The sequence below is a fragment of the Hemicordylus capensis genome, chromosome 1, assembly GCF_027244095.1.
Source record: "Hemicordylus capensis ecotype Gifberg chromosome 1, rHemCap1.1.pri, whole genome shotgun sequence".
Taxonomy (NCBI): Eukaryota; Metazoa; Chordata; class Lepidosauria; order Squamata; family Cordylidae; genus Hemicordylus; species Hemicordylus capensis.
The window spans coordinates 22,415,537-22,433,255 of NC_069657.1; the positions used below are offsets into that span (position 1 = coordinate 22,415,537).

The 17,719-nt window shown below is 44.0% G+C and overlaps 1 protein-coding gene across 4 annotated transcripts in view; it reads right to left on the reverse strand.

The window, feature by feature from the left end:
* Positions 1-7,665: 7,665 nt before the first annotated feature.
* Positions 7,666-17,719, reverse strand: part of RCOR1 (REST corepressor 1) — a 187,665-nt gene continuing 177,611 nt past the window's right edge. For all 4 annotated transcript variants that reach the window (XM_053277325.1, XM_053277316.1, XM_053277308.1 and 1 more), the window contains one exon: positions 7,666-16,355. In XM_053277325.1, the coding sequence (XP_053133300.1) occupies positions 16,314-16,355 (42 nt within the window). In that variant the 3' untranslated portion in view covers positions 7,666-16,313. The remainder of the gene's footprint in view (positions 16,356-17,719) is intronic.

The following is a 17,719-nucleotide window of genomic DNA, read 5'->3' on the forward strand; positions in this document are numbered from 1 at the left end:
TCCCTGCCTCGTGTCCCTTAACCGAGCAGTGGAATGTTGGCAACCCTGCATCCTCCCCCTCTTTCCTGTTTTCCGAGGAGGATCATCCTACTGCCTTGCTGGCACCACAATGTGCTGCTGTCCGAGGCAACTGCCTCACCATGCCTCACGGAAGGGCTGCCCCTGTTAAGAAAGCCACCCCTTTAGAAGGTGCCTCTTTGCTCCATTAGAAGAGTTTATCATAGCAGAACTCAGGGTCAGCCAGTGAAATTGACTGGCCGGAGGTTTAGGGCAGACAAAAGAAAGCCCTTCCTCACACAGTGCACAATTAAGGCATGGAATCTGCTGCCTGACGACATGGCGATAGCTACTAGCTCTGATGGCTTTGGAGAGGGATTAGACCAGGGTGGCACAACTTTGGCCCTCCCACTGTTGTTGGCCTACAACTCCCATCCTCCCGGACTATTGGCCACTATGGCTGGGGATGGTGTGAGTTATAGGCCAACAACAGCTGTATGGCTGAAGTTGTGAAGCCTAGGATGAGACAAATTCATGAAAAATAGGTCTCTCAACAGCTCCATGGATTATGTGGAGCCTCCATAACCAAAGGCAGCATTCCCATTGTCGGAGAACAATAACTAAGCCACAGGAAGTCCTGCCTGTGGGCTTCCTGAAGACATCTGGTCAGCCACTGTAAGAAAGAAGCCAGGTGCTGAACTGGAACTTGGGTTTAATCCAGCAATTGGCAGGTAGTCTGTATTCATTCATTCATTCATTCTTACATTTATATTCCACTTTTTCCTCTGAGGAGCTCAGAGCAGTGTGCATGGTTGTGTTTGTCCTCACAACAACCCTGTGAGGTAGGTTAGGCTGAGAGATACATGACTGGCCCAGAGTCACCCAGTGCATTTTGTGGTTGAATGAGGATTCGAACTCAGGTCTTCCCGGTCCTAGTCCAACACTCTAACCACTATGCTATGCTGGCTATGAGACCTGAACCTGCAAGCCCTCAGTTCTCTTCCTTAAAGACTGCAACTCACACTCTTACAGTCTTCAAAAGACAAGGGCTCATTAGTTTTTATCCCTCTAGGGAAAGGAGAGAGCTATACAATTCCAGGTAAGCAACACGTGAGCTGAGACTCTGTTGCCAGGGCACTAAGAGATGCTGGCTCTACCAGGGCTAGCCTTCCCCCCACCCCACCCCCTTTTAAAAAAACACAAAGGGACTCACACTGATACCCTCCAAAATGCTCAGTCATGGGAAACTGACTAAAGTCTTTTGCAACGAACTGTAGCTCTGTCGAAAAGACCATCATCTCTGGAGGATACTAGGCTTTTTGCAAACCACCAACCTCTTGTTCCACACAAGACCACTAGCATCTACAGCAGCAGCCCTTGTAACCTACTTGTTAAATGTAACACAATCAACGCAGAAATTAAGTAGGCACTCCCCTGAAACTTGTCTTAATTGCCTCTTCCTGCACCAAAGGCTGGTTTCCATTCATGCAGCCAATGTTTTGCTCTGTTTCCACTGTGAATCCTTTGGGGCTCTCTCCTAGAAAAGCATAGAAAATGTGTATCCTTAATAGGGATGTGCACGAAGCATTTTGGGCAGCCGCAGGGGTAGGGTGGGGGTGGAGAATGGTAGCTTTAAAAGGGGGCACACAGAATGGGGCACACAGAATGGTAGCTTTAAAAGGGGCACACAGAATGGTAGCTTTAAAAGGGGCACACAGAATGGGGCACACAGAATGGTAGCTTTAAAAGGGGGCACACAGGTCATACCTGCTGCTCTGCTGCCCACCGCCATGCTGTGGTTTCTAAAAAGCCACCCCGCTGCGGTGCTGCTCCCATCAGCCCGCATGTGGCATTGGCACACACATGGCCGCCGCACATGTGCCGCAGCCATGAGCACAGTGTTGCTGACCACGCAGAGGGTCCTCATGCATACGTGGCAGCCCTGTGCGTGCCAATGCTGTGTGTGGGTCGCTGGGAGTGGCACCGCAGCCACGCTCTGTGGCTTTTTAGAACTGATGGCACCACGGAGCAGCGCAGCGGAGGAGCAAGTAAGTCCTATGTGCCCCCCCTTTTAAAGCTACCGCTTGCCCCCTGCCTACTCTGCTGCGGCAGCTCAAATCTTTTTGGCACCTCTGTAATGAGGCACCAAAACGATTCAGGCACATTCCTAATCCTTGACTCTGGCACTGAAAGATCACCGCTTAAGACAGCCACCACTTCCAGAAGGGAAGCCACGTTACGTCTGTAGCAGCAAAAGCAGCCAAGTGTTGTGGCCCCTTAAAGACAAGACACATTTGTTACAGCATCAGCTTTTGAGCACCGCATTCCACTTCATCAGGAGTCAAATGTAGTAGCACCCAATCTTTTGGGCAAGCATTTGACATGTTAACATATGAGGAAGTGCCATGACAGTCCATGCTACAATGCCCACTTAGTCATCAGAACATAGGAAGCTGCCTTCTACCAAGTCAGACCAGTGGTCCATCAAGTGCAGTATTGTCTACACTGACTGGCAGTGGCTCTCCATGGTGACAGGCAGGAATCTCTCCCAGCCCTGTCTGGAGATGCTGCCAGGGATCGAATCTGGGACCTTCTGCGTGCCAAGCAAATGCTCTTCCACTGAGCTATGCCCCCCTCCCCTAAGGGGAATATCTTACAGTGCTCACATGGTCACCCGCCCAATTGTAAACCAAGGTGGACCCTGCTTAGCAAAAGGGACAATACAGGTGAAACTCAAAAAATTAGAATATCGTGCAAAAGTCCATTAATTTCAGTAATGCAAATTAAAAGGTGAAACTGATATATGAGATAGACGCATTACATGCAAAGCGAGATAAGTCAAGCCTTAATTTGTTATAATTGTGATGATCATGGCGTACAGCTCATGAAAACCCCAAATCCACAATCCCAGAAAATTAGAATATTACATGGAACCAATAAGACAAGGATTGTAGAATAGAACAATATCGGACCTGTGAAAAGTATACAGTGTACTGTGCTTGATTGGCCAGCAAACTCGCCTGACCTGAACCCCATAGAGAATCTATGGGGCATTGCCAAGAGAAGGATGAGAGACATGAGACCAAACAATGAAGAAATGCTGAAGGCCACTATTGAAGCATCCTGGTCCTCCATAACACCTCATCAGTGCCACAGGCTGATAGCATCCATGCCATGTCGCACTGAGGCAGTAATTGCTGCAAAAGGGGCCCAAACCAAGTACTGAATACATATGCATGCTTATACTTTTCAGAGGTCCGATATTGTTCTATTCTACAATCCTTGTCTTATTGGTTCCATGTAATATTCTAATTTTCTGGGATTGTGGATTTGGGGTTTTCATGAGCTGTACGCCATGATCATCACAATTATAACAAATTAAGGCTTGACTTATCTCGCTTTGCATGTAATGCGTCTATCTCATATATCAGTTTCACCTTTTAATTTGCATTACTGAAATTAATGAACTTTTGCACGATATTCTAATTTTTCGAGTTTCACCTGTACATGCTAACCACAAGACCAGCTCTCCTCCCCATTCCATGGTGTGTTTTTGTTTCAGTTTACTGAGCTGGGTCCTGTACCTAGCCAGACCCACAGATTCCTGGCTGGCCTTAGGGGTGGGCAAGTCAGATGGTCATCCAGGGAATCTACCTGAAAGGGGTGCTGAGCTGAGCCTGATGGCTCACTGTGTGTAGAGTCTCCTGTTCTCAGTGAGGCTAGAGACGAAAAAACGCAGAACCAGGAAAAGAGCTTTTTCTGCCCAATTTCTCTCTTGCAGCAAGAGGGTTTTGCAATCCTGGTTTTGCAACCCTGTGCAAGACACTCAATTAGGCAACACTGTGGGGTAGGCACTGAAGGCATTCCTTGCTCAGGGCATTTTTTATCCTTGGGTGAACTCTACACAGGCTTTTAAGCTTCTCCTCAAAAGATACTACAAACTCTCATTGCTTGTGGTGCCCATGAGATAGAAAATTCTGCATTTGTTTAGCAATCTGTGGATTTTTAAGACATGCATATCTTGGATAGAAAAACCTGCAAAGGTCACAAATCAAATTGTCTCTCCTCTCCCCCACTCTTTTTCATAGTTATTTGCTACCCTCATTCTTCTATCTGTTAAGTAGGCACAACAAAACAGGTGTTGGACTACAACTCCCATCATCACACCTTCATTCTCCTTGTGGCAGAGGTGCTGCTGGGAGTCCAACAGTATTTGAGGACCCAGTGTTGGGAACCTCTGACCTAGCAGGATGGTCCAGAATGCAGTGGCTCGCCTACTTATGGGTGCCAAAAGATATGATTGGGTAACATCTCTCCTGCAGTCGCTGCACTGGTTACCCATTCACTTCTGAATTCAATTCAAAGTTCTGGTTCTTACCTTCAAAGCCTTGCGGGACTTGGCACCTGTTTACCTACAGAATCACCTCTCCCATCCAGTTACATCCCATCCTGTTAGATAATTTCAGATGGCGCTTTTGTTGGTCCCTGATTTTCGAGAGGTTTGGCGTTCTAGGACACGCGAAGGGGCTTTTTCGGTTGCTGCCCCACTTCATTGGAATTCTCTTCCCCTCAGATTTGTTTAGCCCCCTCTTTACCAGTCTTTAAATCCTTATTGAAGATCTTTCTTTTCCGCCGGGCATTTGCCCTGTAGTTTACTTTATTTACTTTCCATTATATGTTTTAGGCCAGAATTTTTTTAATGAAGGAACTGGAATTTTTTCTAACCCTACCTAAAGATGCTGCCAGGCAGTGGACCTTGGTCCTTCTATATGCAAGCAGATACTCTGTCACTGAGCTACAGTCCCAACCCCTGCTAAGGAGAATCTCTTACAGCAGACAGCACCCACATGCAGTCACCCATCTAAATGCAAACCAGGATGGGCCTTGCTTAGCAAAGGGGATAATTCATGCTTACTTCTTCAAGACTTCACACACAGAGAGAGACCCTCCCTTGCAGGCAAAAGATTTTTTCCATGGTCTTACATACTGCACAATGGTGCTTTCCAGGCTGTTCAGGAAAGTCGCATTCAAAACGTAAACAGCAGGCGGAGCAGTCTTGCAGCAACTAACAACCCAAAAAAACAGCAACTTTTCCATGCCAGATATACGATGTTCTGGCTCTATATCGCAGTGATTAAATTCGAAACAAGGCATTGGAAATGTGAATGGTACCCTGCTGTTCGTGTAGGGACTGTGGTGTTACAACGCAGGAAGTGTGGAAGCACACTTCTGAGATACGTCCTGACCCCGTTGTAGGGTCTAGTCTGGAAAGTGCACATGGTTCATCAGCTTTTGCTCAAAAGTGCAGAATTGCACAAATGCATTAGTGCAACAGAGGGCCATGGGGAATGATTCAGTTACTAGGCTGACAGAATGTCAGCCATGGTTGACACCGATTTCGCAATATATACAAAATCCATCCAATACCGACTTGACTACTGCAATGCGCTCTATGTGGGGCTGCCTTTGTACGTAGATCAGAAACTGCAGTTAGTCCAGAATGCGGCAGCCAGGTTGGTCTCTGGGTCATCTCAGAGAGAACATACAACTCCTATCTTAAAAGATCTACACTGGCTGCTGATACGTTTCCAGGCAAAGTACAAGGTTTGGGTTATAACCTATACAGCTCTAAACAGCTTGGGCCCTGGGTATTTAAGAGAACACCTTCTTTGCTATGAACCACACCGTCCCCGCCCATTGAGATCATCAGGAGAGGTCCGTCTGCAGTTGCCACCGGCTCATCTGGTGGCTACTCAGGGATAGGCCTTCTCCATTGCTGCCCCGAGGCTTTGGAACACACTTCCTGCTGAAATAAGAGCCTCCCCATCTCTTACAACTTTTAAAAAGGCAGTCAAGACACATTTGTTCACCCAGGCTGTTAATTAGATATTGTTTTAATTGTGTTTTAATAGTTTTAATATTTTAAATTTTAATTGCTGAAATTAAACACAATCTTTTCATTGTGTTTTTATTGTTTTGTTGTAAACCGTCCAGAGAACTTGCGTTTTGGGCGGTAGATAGATAGATAGATACTGTGAAACATGCTGGATTAAATGGCCGCTGATACAATTCAAGGTGCAATTCCAAAGTGCTGGTTATTACCTTTAAAGCTCTAAATGGTTTAGGACCAAGACACCTCAAATACTGTCTCTCCCCCTCCATGAGCTACTTAAGAGAGCACCTTTCTGTCACGAGGCTGCCTGGGGCTCTGGAATACACCCCCTGTTGCAATAAGAGGATCTCCTTCTCTGCTTGCTTTTAGGAAGACCCTCAAGATGTACCTGTTTTCCCAGGCTTTTAAATATATATTTTAATTTTTAAAAATGTTTTTATTAGATTGTTTTATCTGTTTTATGTATTTTAATTGTTTTATATTGTTTTTTACATTTGTTATGTTTTAAATTTGTACACCAGCTAGAGATGTCCATATCAGGCAGTATAGAAATTAGATCGATTGATCGATCAATACAACCCATCCCGTGTTCATCTGGTGAGTCCCTGTTGTGCATTCTGTCACTCAGTGAGGCGAGGTTGGCAGGGTCTTTTCTGTGGTGGTGCCCGACATGTAGGACTCCCTGCCGTGGTTCACCTGGCTTTCTCTTTGGTGGTACTCAGATGCCATTTAAAATCAGGTTTTGACTGTGGTTTATGTCATTTCTCTCCTTTTGACTTTTTTTTTTTAATGTACAGCTTTGCATGCTTTTCAGATTGTATTATGTGTTTGTTTGTTTGTTTTACTTCACAACCCAGTTTGGTGTCGCTGGGAGCTACCCACAGGGAACAGTGGGGTGTTTCTGAGTTTCCCTTTTGTTCCCTATGGCTGAAACACTCAAAATATTTTGAGTTGTTTCGTGGAAACAGCCAGTTTGGCCACTGTTTTGATGAAACATTTTGGGCATTTTGCCTTTTGTTTTGAGCTCAAAATAAAAACGCAAAATCTGTTTCATGAAAACACACAAGCCCTTTTTACACCATCTGTCTGTGTTCAGCCACAGGGAGTTGACACAGAAAGGCTGGGCTCACGCATAATGGCAGCAGGTAAGTATGAAAGAGTCAGTGTCTCCTGCTCCCTCTGCTGGCGCTGTTTCCGTGTCATCAGAACCTGGAAATGTCAGGTAGAAAATGTTTGGTACCTTCTTCTTCCTGACTTTGTCAAGCCAACCTCAGTATTGGTTGCAAATGTCAGGCGAATGTTGGGCAGAAGAGGGTACCCAACGTTCTCCACCCAACATTCTGGGTCCTGACAACATGGAACCAGCAGCAGGAGTGGGGACGCACACCCACTGGAAACCAAACGTTCTTTCATACTTACTTGCCGTCATTACGTGTGAACCCACCCAATGTCTTCTATGCCATTCCAAGTCTGGTGTGCATCCAACATAAACAAACTTTTAAGGCAACTTATTTGACAATATGCTGGACTGCTTGCAGAATGCGGAAGGGGCAACTACATTGTGCATGCACAGCTCACTACATGGCTATTTGGATCTGGACTTCTGTCCTCCCTTGCCCACCACCTCCCATTTCCCCGTTCCACTCATCAGAACCAGTCGAAATGCCAGACTCCAGTTTGTAAACCAGATCTCTTCTACATGCAGAAATGAAGTTTTAAGAGAGAGAACTGTTCCAGAGAACTGCGTTGACAAGTAAATAAACCCCAGTCCCATCCATCTTGGAATGATGAAGCTTTTTAATACATATTTTATTACATTACTGGTTTGATTTTTTTTTTATTTAATGTCAGCAAACATTGGAAATCATAGAAAAAAAATGAACTATGTAGAATTTCACAAATGAATTGTGAACTCCCCTCCCCCCGTAATTCCTCTTACAGTAAAATGATAATTCAAGGAAAACAAAAACAAATCCCCAAACTGTTATTTTTCAGTGGCTAAGCAGTTTTATAATTCTATGAACGTTCATCACAGTAAGTGTGCTAAATAATGGGGGGGGGGGGGGCGCAAAAAGGCCAAAAAGAGAGACATGAAAAATATTACTTACAACAGCATTATTACTACATACTTCTTTTTAAACCCAACCCCCCAAATGCATAATTTTTAATCACTTCAAAGGCTATACAGCACTTTATTATATATGCAAACTTAACCTTATACATCATAAAGTTTGTAGGAGGGGAAAAATTGTAAGCATTTATGAGAAGTTAACACAAAAGTGAAGAAATCTACATAACTGAATACTATACACTCCAGTATAAATTTCATTTTGAGGAGAATATGAATATAAACACTCATTAATATACAACATGCATAGCCGTATACTGACCTTCTGTCTTCAGAACTATCACCTTCACTGTAATTGTGCTTTACTATCCACAGTGACAGCAATCAAACAGGCACTGCTCATGGGCAGCCCCGCCTTGTTTCAGTGATGCGTACAAATAGACGGTCCGGTGCGGGCGCCACTGAGTGGGAGCTATGCAGAACCAGAGCATGGCAGACGGTGCCAGGAAAAAAAAGGAACTGTACTGATTCCAGGGAGCAGCAGAAAGGACTCCTGGGGTTCAGAGGCATTGCACAAGGTGAGTGGATTTTGACTAGCTGTGGACACACACTGGAACGAATAAAACTGCAATCTGGTTTTTCATTAAAAATAGTGCCACTCATTTTTGAACCTGGGTACCGGTCATCTCTAAATGCATTTAAAAATATAGACTCAGAAAAAACTTACGGCTCTCATGATGTGTGTGTGTGTGTTTGTTTTGTTACTTTTGGAGGTTTTTTAAAATTACAAAGTCCTTACAACTTGCCTATGCAGTTACCAAGCAAGGGTAGCAAACTGGTTGGCTCTTATTCAGTATGCAAGATACCAACAGCCTAAGGGGGGCAGGGCAGAAACTAAGCGAAGACATGGAGTTAAAGTGACAATAGGCATGTTTTAGTCAGGCTTCAGAAGGTGCTCAAATGGAAAGGAAATTGTCAAGATGGTGTTTGAAGGAAGTTTTTCTCTTTCAAAAAAACGAAGTTGCAAAACAGTGATCACAGTTGCTAAAGAAAAGCCAAGTAACAGGTCCAAAAGAATACTGGCCGACATCCTGGCTACTGAAGGCCTATTCAGATGTTTTGAAAGAACCTCGGAAGATCCCAGCTGCTAATCACAGAAGCTTGAATGGGGCTTGGGGCTCATGTATAACTCTCTCGGTCCTTCTACATACTGTTGTACAAGTGGATGAAAAATCCACGTTCTGCCCATGGTCCAGAAGCAGCCTGGAAGAGAGGTAATGATGTGGTGATGGCTGTGGGCCATCTCCAGCCTCAGAGGCACGATGCCTCTCAATACCACTTGCAGGGGATATACAACAGGAGAGAGGGCAAGCACATACTTAGTGCCTGTGGGCTCCCCAGAGGCACCTGGTGGGCCACTGTGTGAAACAGGATGCTGGACTAGATGGGCCTTGTGCCTGATCCAGCAGGGCTGTTCTTATGTTCTTATGATGTGTTTCCTCTCCTCCAGATTGCTTCTGGAGCTCAGGCACATGGGTAGAGGGACTGTGGGAGTTGCACATAAGCCCCAATCACATCTCCACAGCCCCTCTGTGTGTGCACTGCGGTAGTCAGGTCGTCAGCCAGTGAAATTAGATACTTGAGCCCAAGAGGTGTGGGGGCGGGTTGCTAGATTTTCCCTCCTTCCTGACAACCACCCTCCTCCTTACCAATGCCACATGATAAAGCTACCTTTGAAACAGCTTGCAATATGGCATACTCAAAGGTAATGTCAAAACTCCCCACTGGGCAAGGAGCAGAGTATTGTATGGGCCTAAACAACCAATATCACCAGGGCATTCCGACTCTCGTCTGACTGGGATTTAGAGACTTCTGACTGGCACTCCGTTTCCTCTTGCAATCAGTGTCCCTTTACCCTTACCTGCTACAACCTCAAGAGTAGAATGTAAGGGGAAAAGGAAAGTGTTATCTGCTCCAGTGATTCTGGAGTGGCTTATACTATCCCTTTCCTTTTACAGCATGGTCTATTGGTTAGAGTGTTGGGTGAGGAGTAGGGAGACTCAATTTCAAATTCCCACTAGACCATGGGTGATCCTGAGCCAGTTTCATCCAGTCTAACCTACCATACAGGGTTGTTGTGAGGATTAAATAGTGTGTGGGTATGGAGCGGGGGGGGACCTTTCATGCTGTCCTGAGCTCCTTATTATAAAATGTAAGTAATAATAAAATGAACAGTCCATTGATTCTCTGAGCTAACCTCACTACAGGGAGGTGGCATATTAACCAACTTCCTCTGGGGCACACAGGATGGGGACTGGTTGGGCACCCAGGTGAACAACACATTGGCTAGCACAGGGGTTCCCAACCTTTGATTTCCACATGTTATTGGACTACAACTGTCATCATCCTTTGGCCGTTGTGGCTGGATATGATGGAAGTTGTCCAACACCACCTAGGGATCCAAGATTGAAAACTCCTGACTTCATCCCTTACAAAATTTCCTTTCACATGTATACTAAATGAGTGGGGGAGGAAGTAGAATCACACACTCTGGCCTCAATTCTGTGCATTCAGCAAAAAGGGCCTCTACATACGTACAGCTGTATCTGCGGATGGTCTTCCATGCACTGGGAACTCTGTTCACAAAGTGTTTCCAATTACATGGAAGACTCTATGGCTGTAGGTGGGTAGAAACCCCTTTCACAACTGCCATTGAACACTTGGGATTCAGGGGAAGGGGAAGCAGCCACGTAGCAGTCAGAGGTATAGCCAATGGCCATGTCCCCTTCCTTCTCCGCAAGTTTAGTATACACCTGGAGGGAAGGTGTGCATGGGGATCTTACACAAACTCAACCTCTGAAAGGGGGACTAGGCAAAGGAGCAATTAAAAATCTGTGGAATACATACAGATGAACAACCCAACCCTTTAGAGCTGTGTTATTGGTTGCAGCGACTACAAAGCAGATGATCATACAATGTTGCAGAAGCTGTTTAAGCACAAGAGAGAGATAATATATGTTGCTTCCTCCCTTAGTTCTAGTTTACACAAGTTTGATCACTGTTTCTCAGACTAGTTAGGATACAATATTCAAGTAACAAGGTGCTGATGGATGAGCGGGGGGAGAGGGATGAAAAAATTACCTAGCATGTTACACAACTATATTTAAAAATTAAATAGAACAAATGTAAAATTCCGATGCATATACAATACATTTGTTTAAATGTCTAAAACTAGAAGTTTTAAAAAGTACCACTTTTTTTACTTTAGCGATACCATAGTTATGCACAATAACTTATACTTAGGAGGAAATAAAATTTCCCATCTTCCACAAAATATATATAATTATGACATTCACACTGAAAATTTAAGGAAACAAAATGTAAGCAAATATTACATATTATGTAGTAATCTTTGTGGACCCTTCTGATAAGAACACAGAGCCTTAATGCAATACTTGGATGATAAAGTCGAGGCCTTTTCATTCAGAAGCCCAGTTTGTTTAAAAAACATTGAATGCTAAATAATTTCTTCCATTTCAGAATAGAACAGTTGCAGGCATAGTTCAACTAACAGAACACACAAAATTGTGCTAATTTATTGTATGCACGTCAACAATAAAGTAGCAGTGAAGAGCTGAGGGAACAGACATGATTTTTGTTCCTCTTAGAGGAATTCTGTGTTGACTGCTACAGGGGATCAAGTCAAAACCCAGTCTTTTTCTGATACATTTGGTAGGTTTGCAGGAGAGGCCAACCTAACTTACTTGACCTCGGAGCTTAGCCACATGATCACCAGCCTCAATGGTTGGACGGTGCCACTTCAGACAGAGGAGAAATAACATAATCTTAGCCTTCATTAGTGACCATCACTATTTTTCAAGTGGAGGCCACTTTGGCAAACAAACAAACAAACCCCCAACCCTTCAGTCTGAGAACCATTTCCCACTGTGTTGACCTTCACGCAGTGCTACGCTTTCCTCAGCATCAGGGAGAGGGCTTCTTTAAGGGAAATGGAGCCTTCTTGTGCTCCAGTACCATCTTGGCATGCATGCATGGAGCACTGGGAAGTATAGTCCTTCTCAACATCCCCCCCGTAGAGCTTTATGAGGACAGCACCGGGAAGGACTACACTTCCCAGTGTTCCTTGTGCACCTTCCAAGACAGCACTGGGGCTCCACAGGGCTCCATTTCCTTTGAAAGAGTCCCACTGGTGCTGGGCAAAGGTCAACATGGTGGGAACCACTGCCTCTACACAGTGCTGGGGGTGGGGGGCTGTATGGTGCATTTGGCTTCAGCCAAGGCTTCCCACAGGCCTAACAAACGGTTATTCAGGTAGCCCCACTTAGGGTCGATGGGAACCGCCACTGGCTCCTGGACCGTGCAGCGAAGAACACAGCCCTACGCAAATGCTCCATATATAGGGTTTCAGCCTAGTCTTCTTTCTGACATGCCAGTTTCCAGTGCACAGAGATTTTTCATAAATAATTGGCAAGAGCTTTCAAACAATCACCTCCCCACATGCAGCGAGAAATGGTACAGCCCAGCAATATCTACGCCACATAAATCGTGAATCATACATTTCAGCTCTCAGTATGAATTTGAGGCTAACCATTCAAGGCCAATCCCAGCAGACCCTTAAACCTTTCGATAATTTAATATAAAACATATATATAAACTATTCCTGATTTTATAAAATTGCACACTGTCTAGTACTGTGGCTGGATTAAAAAGGGAGCCTAAAAGGGGAAAAAAGGAAAAAGCGGGAAAGGGCGGGGGGAAGAGAAGGCAACAACCCAAAGCCCTAAATGTTTTCATGTAGAATATATTTAAAATACACCAATCTCTGGTCATCGCAACACTTGGTAGCGTTACTTTCTCTACACTTTGCTGGCAGGGACCAGACCTACTTTAAGATGCAGAGGTTAGGAATTATGTACAATTCCCAGAGCTCATAAGATGGATCAGATACCACAGGCACAAGGAGGTGTCACTTAGGAGTTAATTAAGGAAGGAAGCCAAAGATCTCATTATATGCACGCTGGTGTTCATCTCTCTGTTTCATATTAGCCTAGCTAGTGTTATTTTTCAAAGGGCTTCCTCATTGCTGTTTTTCTCTTGTAATTCCTGGGGTATCCTCGCTTTCCCTCTTGTTTTTCAAGCAAGTTAAGGCTGGTCTGGTCTACACACATGCAGCAGAAAGAGCTGGAAGAGCAAGACTGAACCATGACAGTCAGGTGGACCACACTTCAGAATGCTCCCCAACATTAATTCTCTGCAAAAAGAAAACCAGCACAGCAGGCAGGCCTGGGCTGGGACTTCTCTACAAGTGTACTAGTTTCCTTATTTGTAGGAAATCCTTCAAGAAGGGAAGCAATCAAAAGAGCTCTGTACCACTGTAAAGTGGTACAACCCATTCTACCACTGCAAAGCCTAGTCACCTCAATCTGTGGCACATGTAGACTTGGCCCAAGACCACGGGCACCATTGCATCTAGACTTTTCCTACACTTCCATCTTTAGACAGCTGCTATGAAGCCCAGAAGCAGACTTGGTTTAACAGGTACTTCCAACATGCCAAGAACTAGCCTTGGACTGGCTCACTTGGGGGCTATTTCAGAGCTATTCATCAGTCACTTGCTTCTAAGCAAACTTATAAGTTCTCAAACTTGGGTCCCAAGATGTTGTAGGACAACACCACACATCATCCATTGCACAACTACTTTGGAGTTGTGCAATGGAAATTATAATCCAACAACAACTGGGAACTCAGATTTGAGAACCCCTGCTCTAAGCAACTGGAGGGAAATGGTCAAGTATCGGTGGTGGAACAGTATAGGCTACTACTACTTTCAGTAACTGGGAGGGATCACTGAGCACCACACCGCCCACTGAGATAATCCAGAGTGGTTCATCTGCAGTTGCCACCAGCATGTCTGGTGGCTACGCAGGGACAGGCCTTCTCTGTTGCTGCCCCAAGACAATGGAATGTGTTCCCTGCTGAAATAAGAACCTTCCCATCTCTGACAACTTTTTACAAGTCCTTAAAGACTCTTTTTTTTCCCCCACCCAAGCTTTTTAATTGACTGTGGTTTTAAATTGTTTTAAGGTTTTCATTTTAATTTGTCTTATGTTGTAAACCACCCACAGCTGGAAGTTTGGGGTGGTCTACAAATTTGAGAAATAATACAAAGTTAGCTGCACACCGATTACCATCCTCCTGTGGTCTTATTGCTGGAAAAGACAATCAAATTCAGCTCTGCCTTTATATGCCTAGTGGAAGCTCCCTGAATAAAAATAAGCTTCAGAGCAATCTCAGGTCCACAGCGATGGTTAAGCTGTGGATGGAGGCTTATGCAGGCCATATGGAATAAGCCACCTGTTGTGCTGCAACTGCAAATTTTCAATTATCAAAACGGAAGGGACAGGCCCTTCTAAAAATAAAGCATTTACATTACCTCAGGAAACAGAGTTATGACTAGACGTTTCTCCCTCCCTTCTCACATATTTGAGGTGCTGTTTGGTATATCAAACAAAAATGTGAATGAGGGCTGCAAGCTTTGATAAAATTTAATTGGCAGGTTAATTAAGCTAAAGCTTTAGTTAATTAGCGGGGGTTAATTTTCAGTCGGTGAAGGCAAATTTTAAAATCAGTCAGACTGCAAGGGAAGAGCAACATATCAACTGTTACTATATATATAGGGTGCGGTATTCTATCCAACAATAAATGGTTGGGCTTGTTGATTAAAATGTAAATTAATCTTATGCTTTGTATCGAATAAAGAGGTTTTCATTATCTACACATTTATTTAAACTTGATTATGATATTCAAAGCGATCAGATTATTAGTCAATTAAAATAATAATAATCTGGGGATAGATGCAAGTAAAATATTAGTTTGATTGGTTTTTTTTACTGTCACCACTAATTTATAGGGCGGGGAGGCAGTTAAAAACTCAACTGGTACAGAAGCCTTCCATGTCACTGAGGATGGAAGACGAAAGCCACTGGAGAAGTGTCACCAAGTCTGCCGTTTCCCATCCCAACTTCACCATGGCTGCAAGGAGGCATGAACGTTGGCACGGGAAGAAACCATGCTAAAGCAGCTCTCAGAGGGTGGGAGAGTCAGAATGAGGGGAGAAAGGGAATAAAATACAAGGCTGGAAGATTACTCTGGGGTTTCCCCTATGCAAAACACACATTAAAAGCACTGAAGCTCTCCATTCTAATTCTCTCATTGGTGTTGCCAAGCTCCCAGCTGGGCAGGTAATTAACCAAGCATCGTTACTGTGTAGCTTCCACTCACTTTAAAAAGAAAAAGAGAGGCATATGCTCCAGATGCAAACAACAAAAGAAAATACCACCCCTAAACATACAGAAAAAGCTGGTGTTTTGCATTAATCCCCTGGATGGTCAAACACAAACACACCTGTGTTGGCATTTCCCCTAGAGCAGGGCTTCTCAAACTAGGGTCCCTGGATGTTGTTGGGTTTCAACTACTAGAAGTCCCAAGATTATGGGATATCCAACAACATCTGGGGACCCCAGTTTGAGAAGCCCTGCCCTAGAGAGCAAGTATGTCAGATGCCAAGGGGCTTCCTGGGGAGGTTTTTGGGTAGATTAGTTCAAAGCAGGAAACAGGCAATGCATTCCCTTTTGCACTAAATAAAATGCCATTACAATAATCATTAAAAAAAAATCACAGTTAATTGGTGAGATTTCTAGAAGGAAATTATAGCCACGAGAAAAGAATTGTATTTGCCAGGTGACAAGCTATCGTTTGCAGCCCTGAAGTCACAATGACTTCAGAGAAGCTGTCTGCTCACCTGACATACATACAACACTTTTCTCGGACAGAAAGCTCACTCAAAGGAATTGTCATCTTAGGAGTAATGATTACGTCAGAAAATAAGCAAAAATTTAAAATTAAAAAATCACACATGGCCATGTAGCAATACATAGTAATACCCTACAAGGGAGCAGGTTTTAGAAACACCCCTGCTGTCCAGAGATAACTGCTTGGGGAGGGGAGTTGACTCATCGAGGTTTACACACTGATGTAGATTGTTCGAGGAGTAGCCAATGCTTTGCGTGGGATACCGATGAAAATGCAGAGTCTGTCCCAGGAACTGTGGAAGCCATAAATGGAGGCAGAATGGAGGACTGAAGAGAAAATTAAGGCAAATGTTGCTCAGGACCAAAAGTGTTTGCCTTTTGTTTGAGATTTGTTCTCTCTCTCTCTCTTTTGGTAATAGCTGCTTGTCCACAGAGATATGGCTGTCTGAGGTTTTGCTAATACCTGATATCGTGGATAACACAGTAGTCAAAACATAACATTGTTCTAGGCTACCTGAGTTTCTCATGAAGCAGACGCATATCTGACATCCAACACAGAGGTAGCCTGGAGGACAAAAAGAAAAAAGAAGGAGAATGGGGTGAGGGAAAAGAGCCTTTAAAAAAAACATATACAGACAGTGTTTACATTTCCAAGTCCCTTTTTCTGTCCCTAAGGAAATAAAGCAAGAGACAAATGCCTGCAGACAGCTAACATGAGAGCAGGGAGTCAGCAGTTCCCCTTTGCTCAGACACATCATTCATGGATTTCCCAAGTTACCAGTGTTCCCACTAACAGGGATTCCCAGATATTGTTGACTACAACTCCCAGCATCCCCAGCTGCAATGGCCTTTGGCTGGGGATTGTGGGAGTTGTAGTCAACAATATCTGGGAATTCCTCTTAGAGGGAACATTGTTCCCTCCATATTTTAGGATGGGGGAACCTCATGTTCCCCATGATGTTGATCCCAGCCATAGTAGGTCTCATCAGTACACACTTGGAAGATGCTAAACAATCTAAAAACAACTCACATCAGTCTCACCATATAACCTATCAACCACTCTTGGTTTCAATGAATATTTGACAGTCCCTAGCCAGGTTCCCAATCATACAGCTTCCCAAGGTTCAGAAGACCAGGAAGAAAAGAAAAGAAATCACACTACCTCTAATTTGGGGCCAGGATTTCTAAAGGATGATAATCTCCCACATGAACCTACCAATTTACCCAAGTCTGTGACAAGGGCCCTGCTCTATGCTGTCTGGGTATTGTTGCTGGGCACACACAACATGGTCTTCTCAGCAGTGTTAGAAAACGCTTGACCCTGGAAGGCTCATTTAGCACTTGCTTTGCCGACAAACATTATGATCAAAACGTTACTATTATGGTGAGCTTTTTGTCCTGAACTCCTGCCTTTCCTAATGCAGTCTGCTATTAGTATGCTGTTATATTTGCTATATTTAATCTGTTCTTTTATTCTAATCTGTTTTAATATTCCAATCTGTTCTTTGTATTGATATGCTGTTATGGTATCAGTTATGACTGTTCAATCCTGGTGGAGAGTCCTTTCTGTTGACAGAAAAGGTGGAGCAGAAAGATTGTAATAAATCTTTACCCTGGCAAAATACAAAGTGCTGGTTATAACCTATAAAGCTCTAAACAGCTTAGGGCTAGGGTATTTAAGAGAACGCCTTCTTCACTATGAGCCCTGCCACCTATTGAGATCATCTGAGGCGGCTCGTCTGCTGACTACTCAGAGACGGGCCTTCTCCATTGCCAGCCAGAAGCTTTGGAATGAACTCCCTACTGAAATAGGGGCCTCCCCATCTCTGACAACCTTTTAAAATGCTGTCAAGACACATTTGTACATCCAAGTTTTCCATTAGACTTATAGAACTTAACATTGTTTTAAAATTGTAAATTGTCTTAATG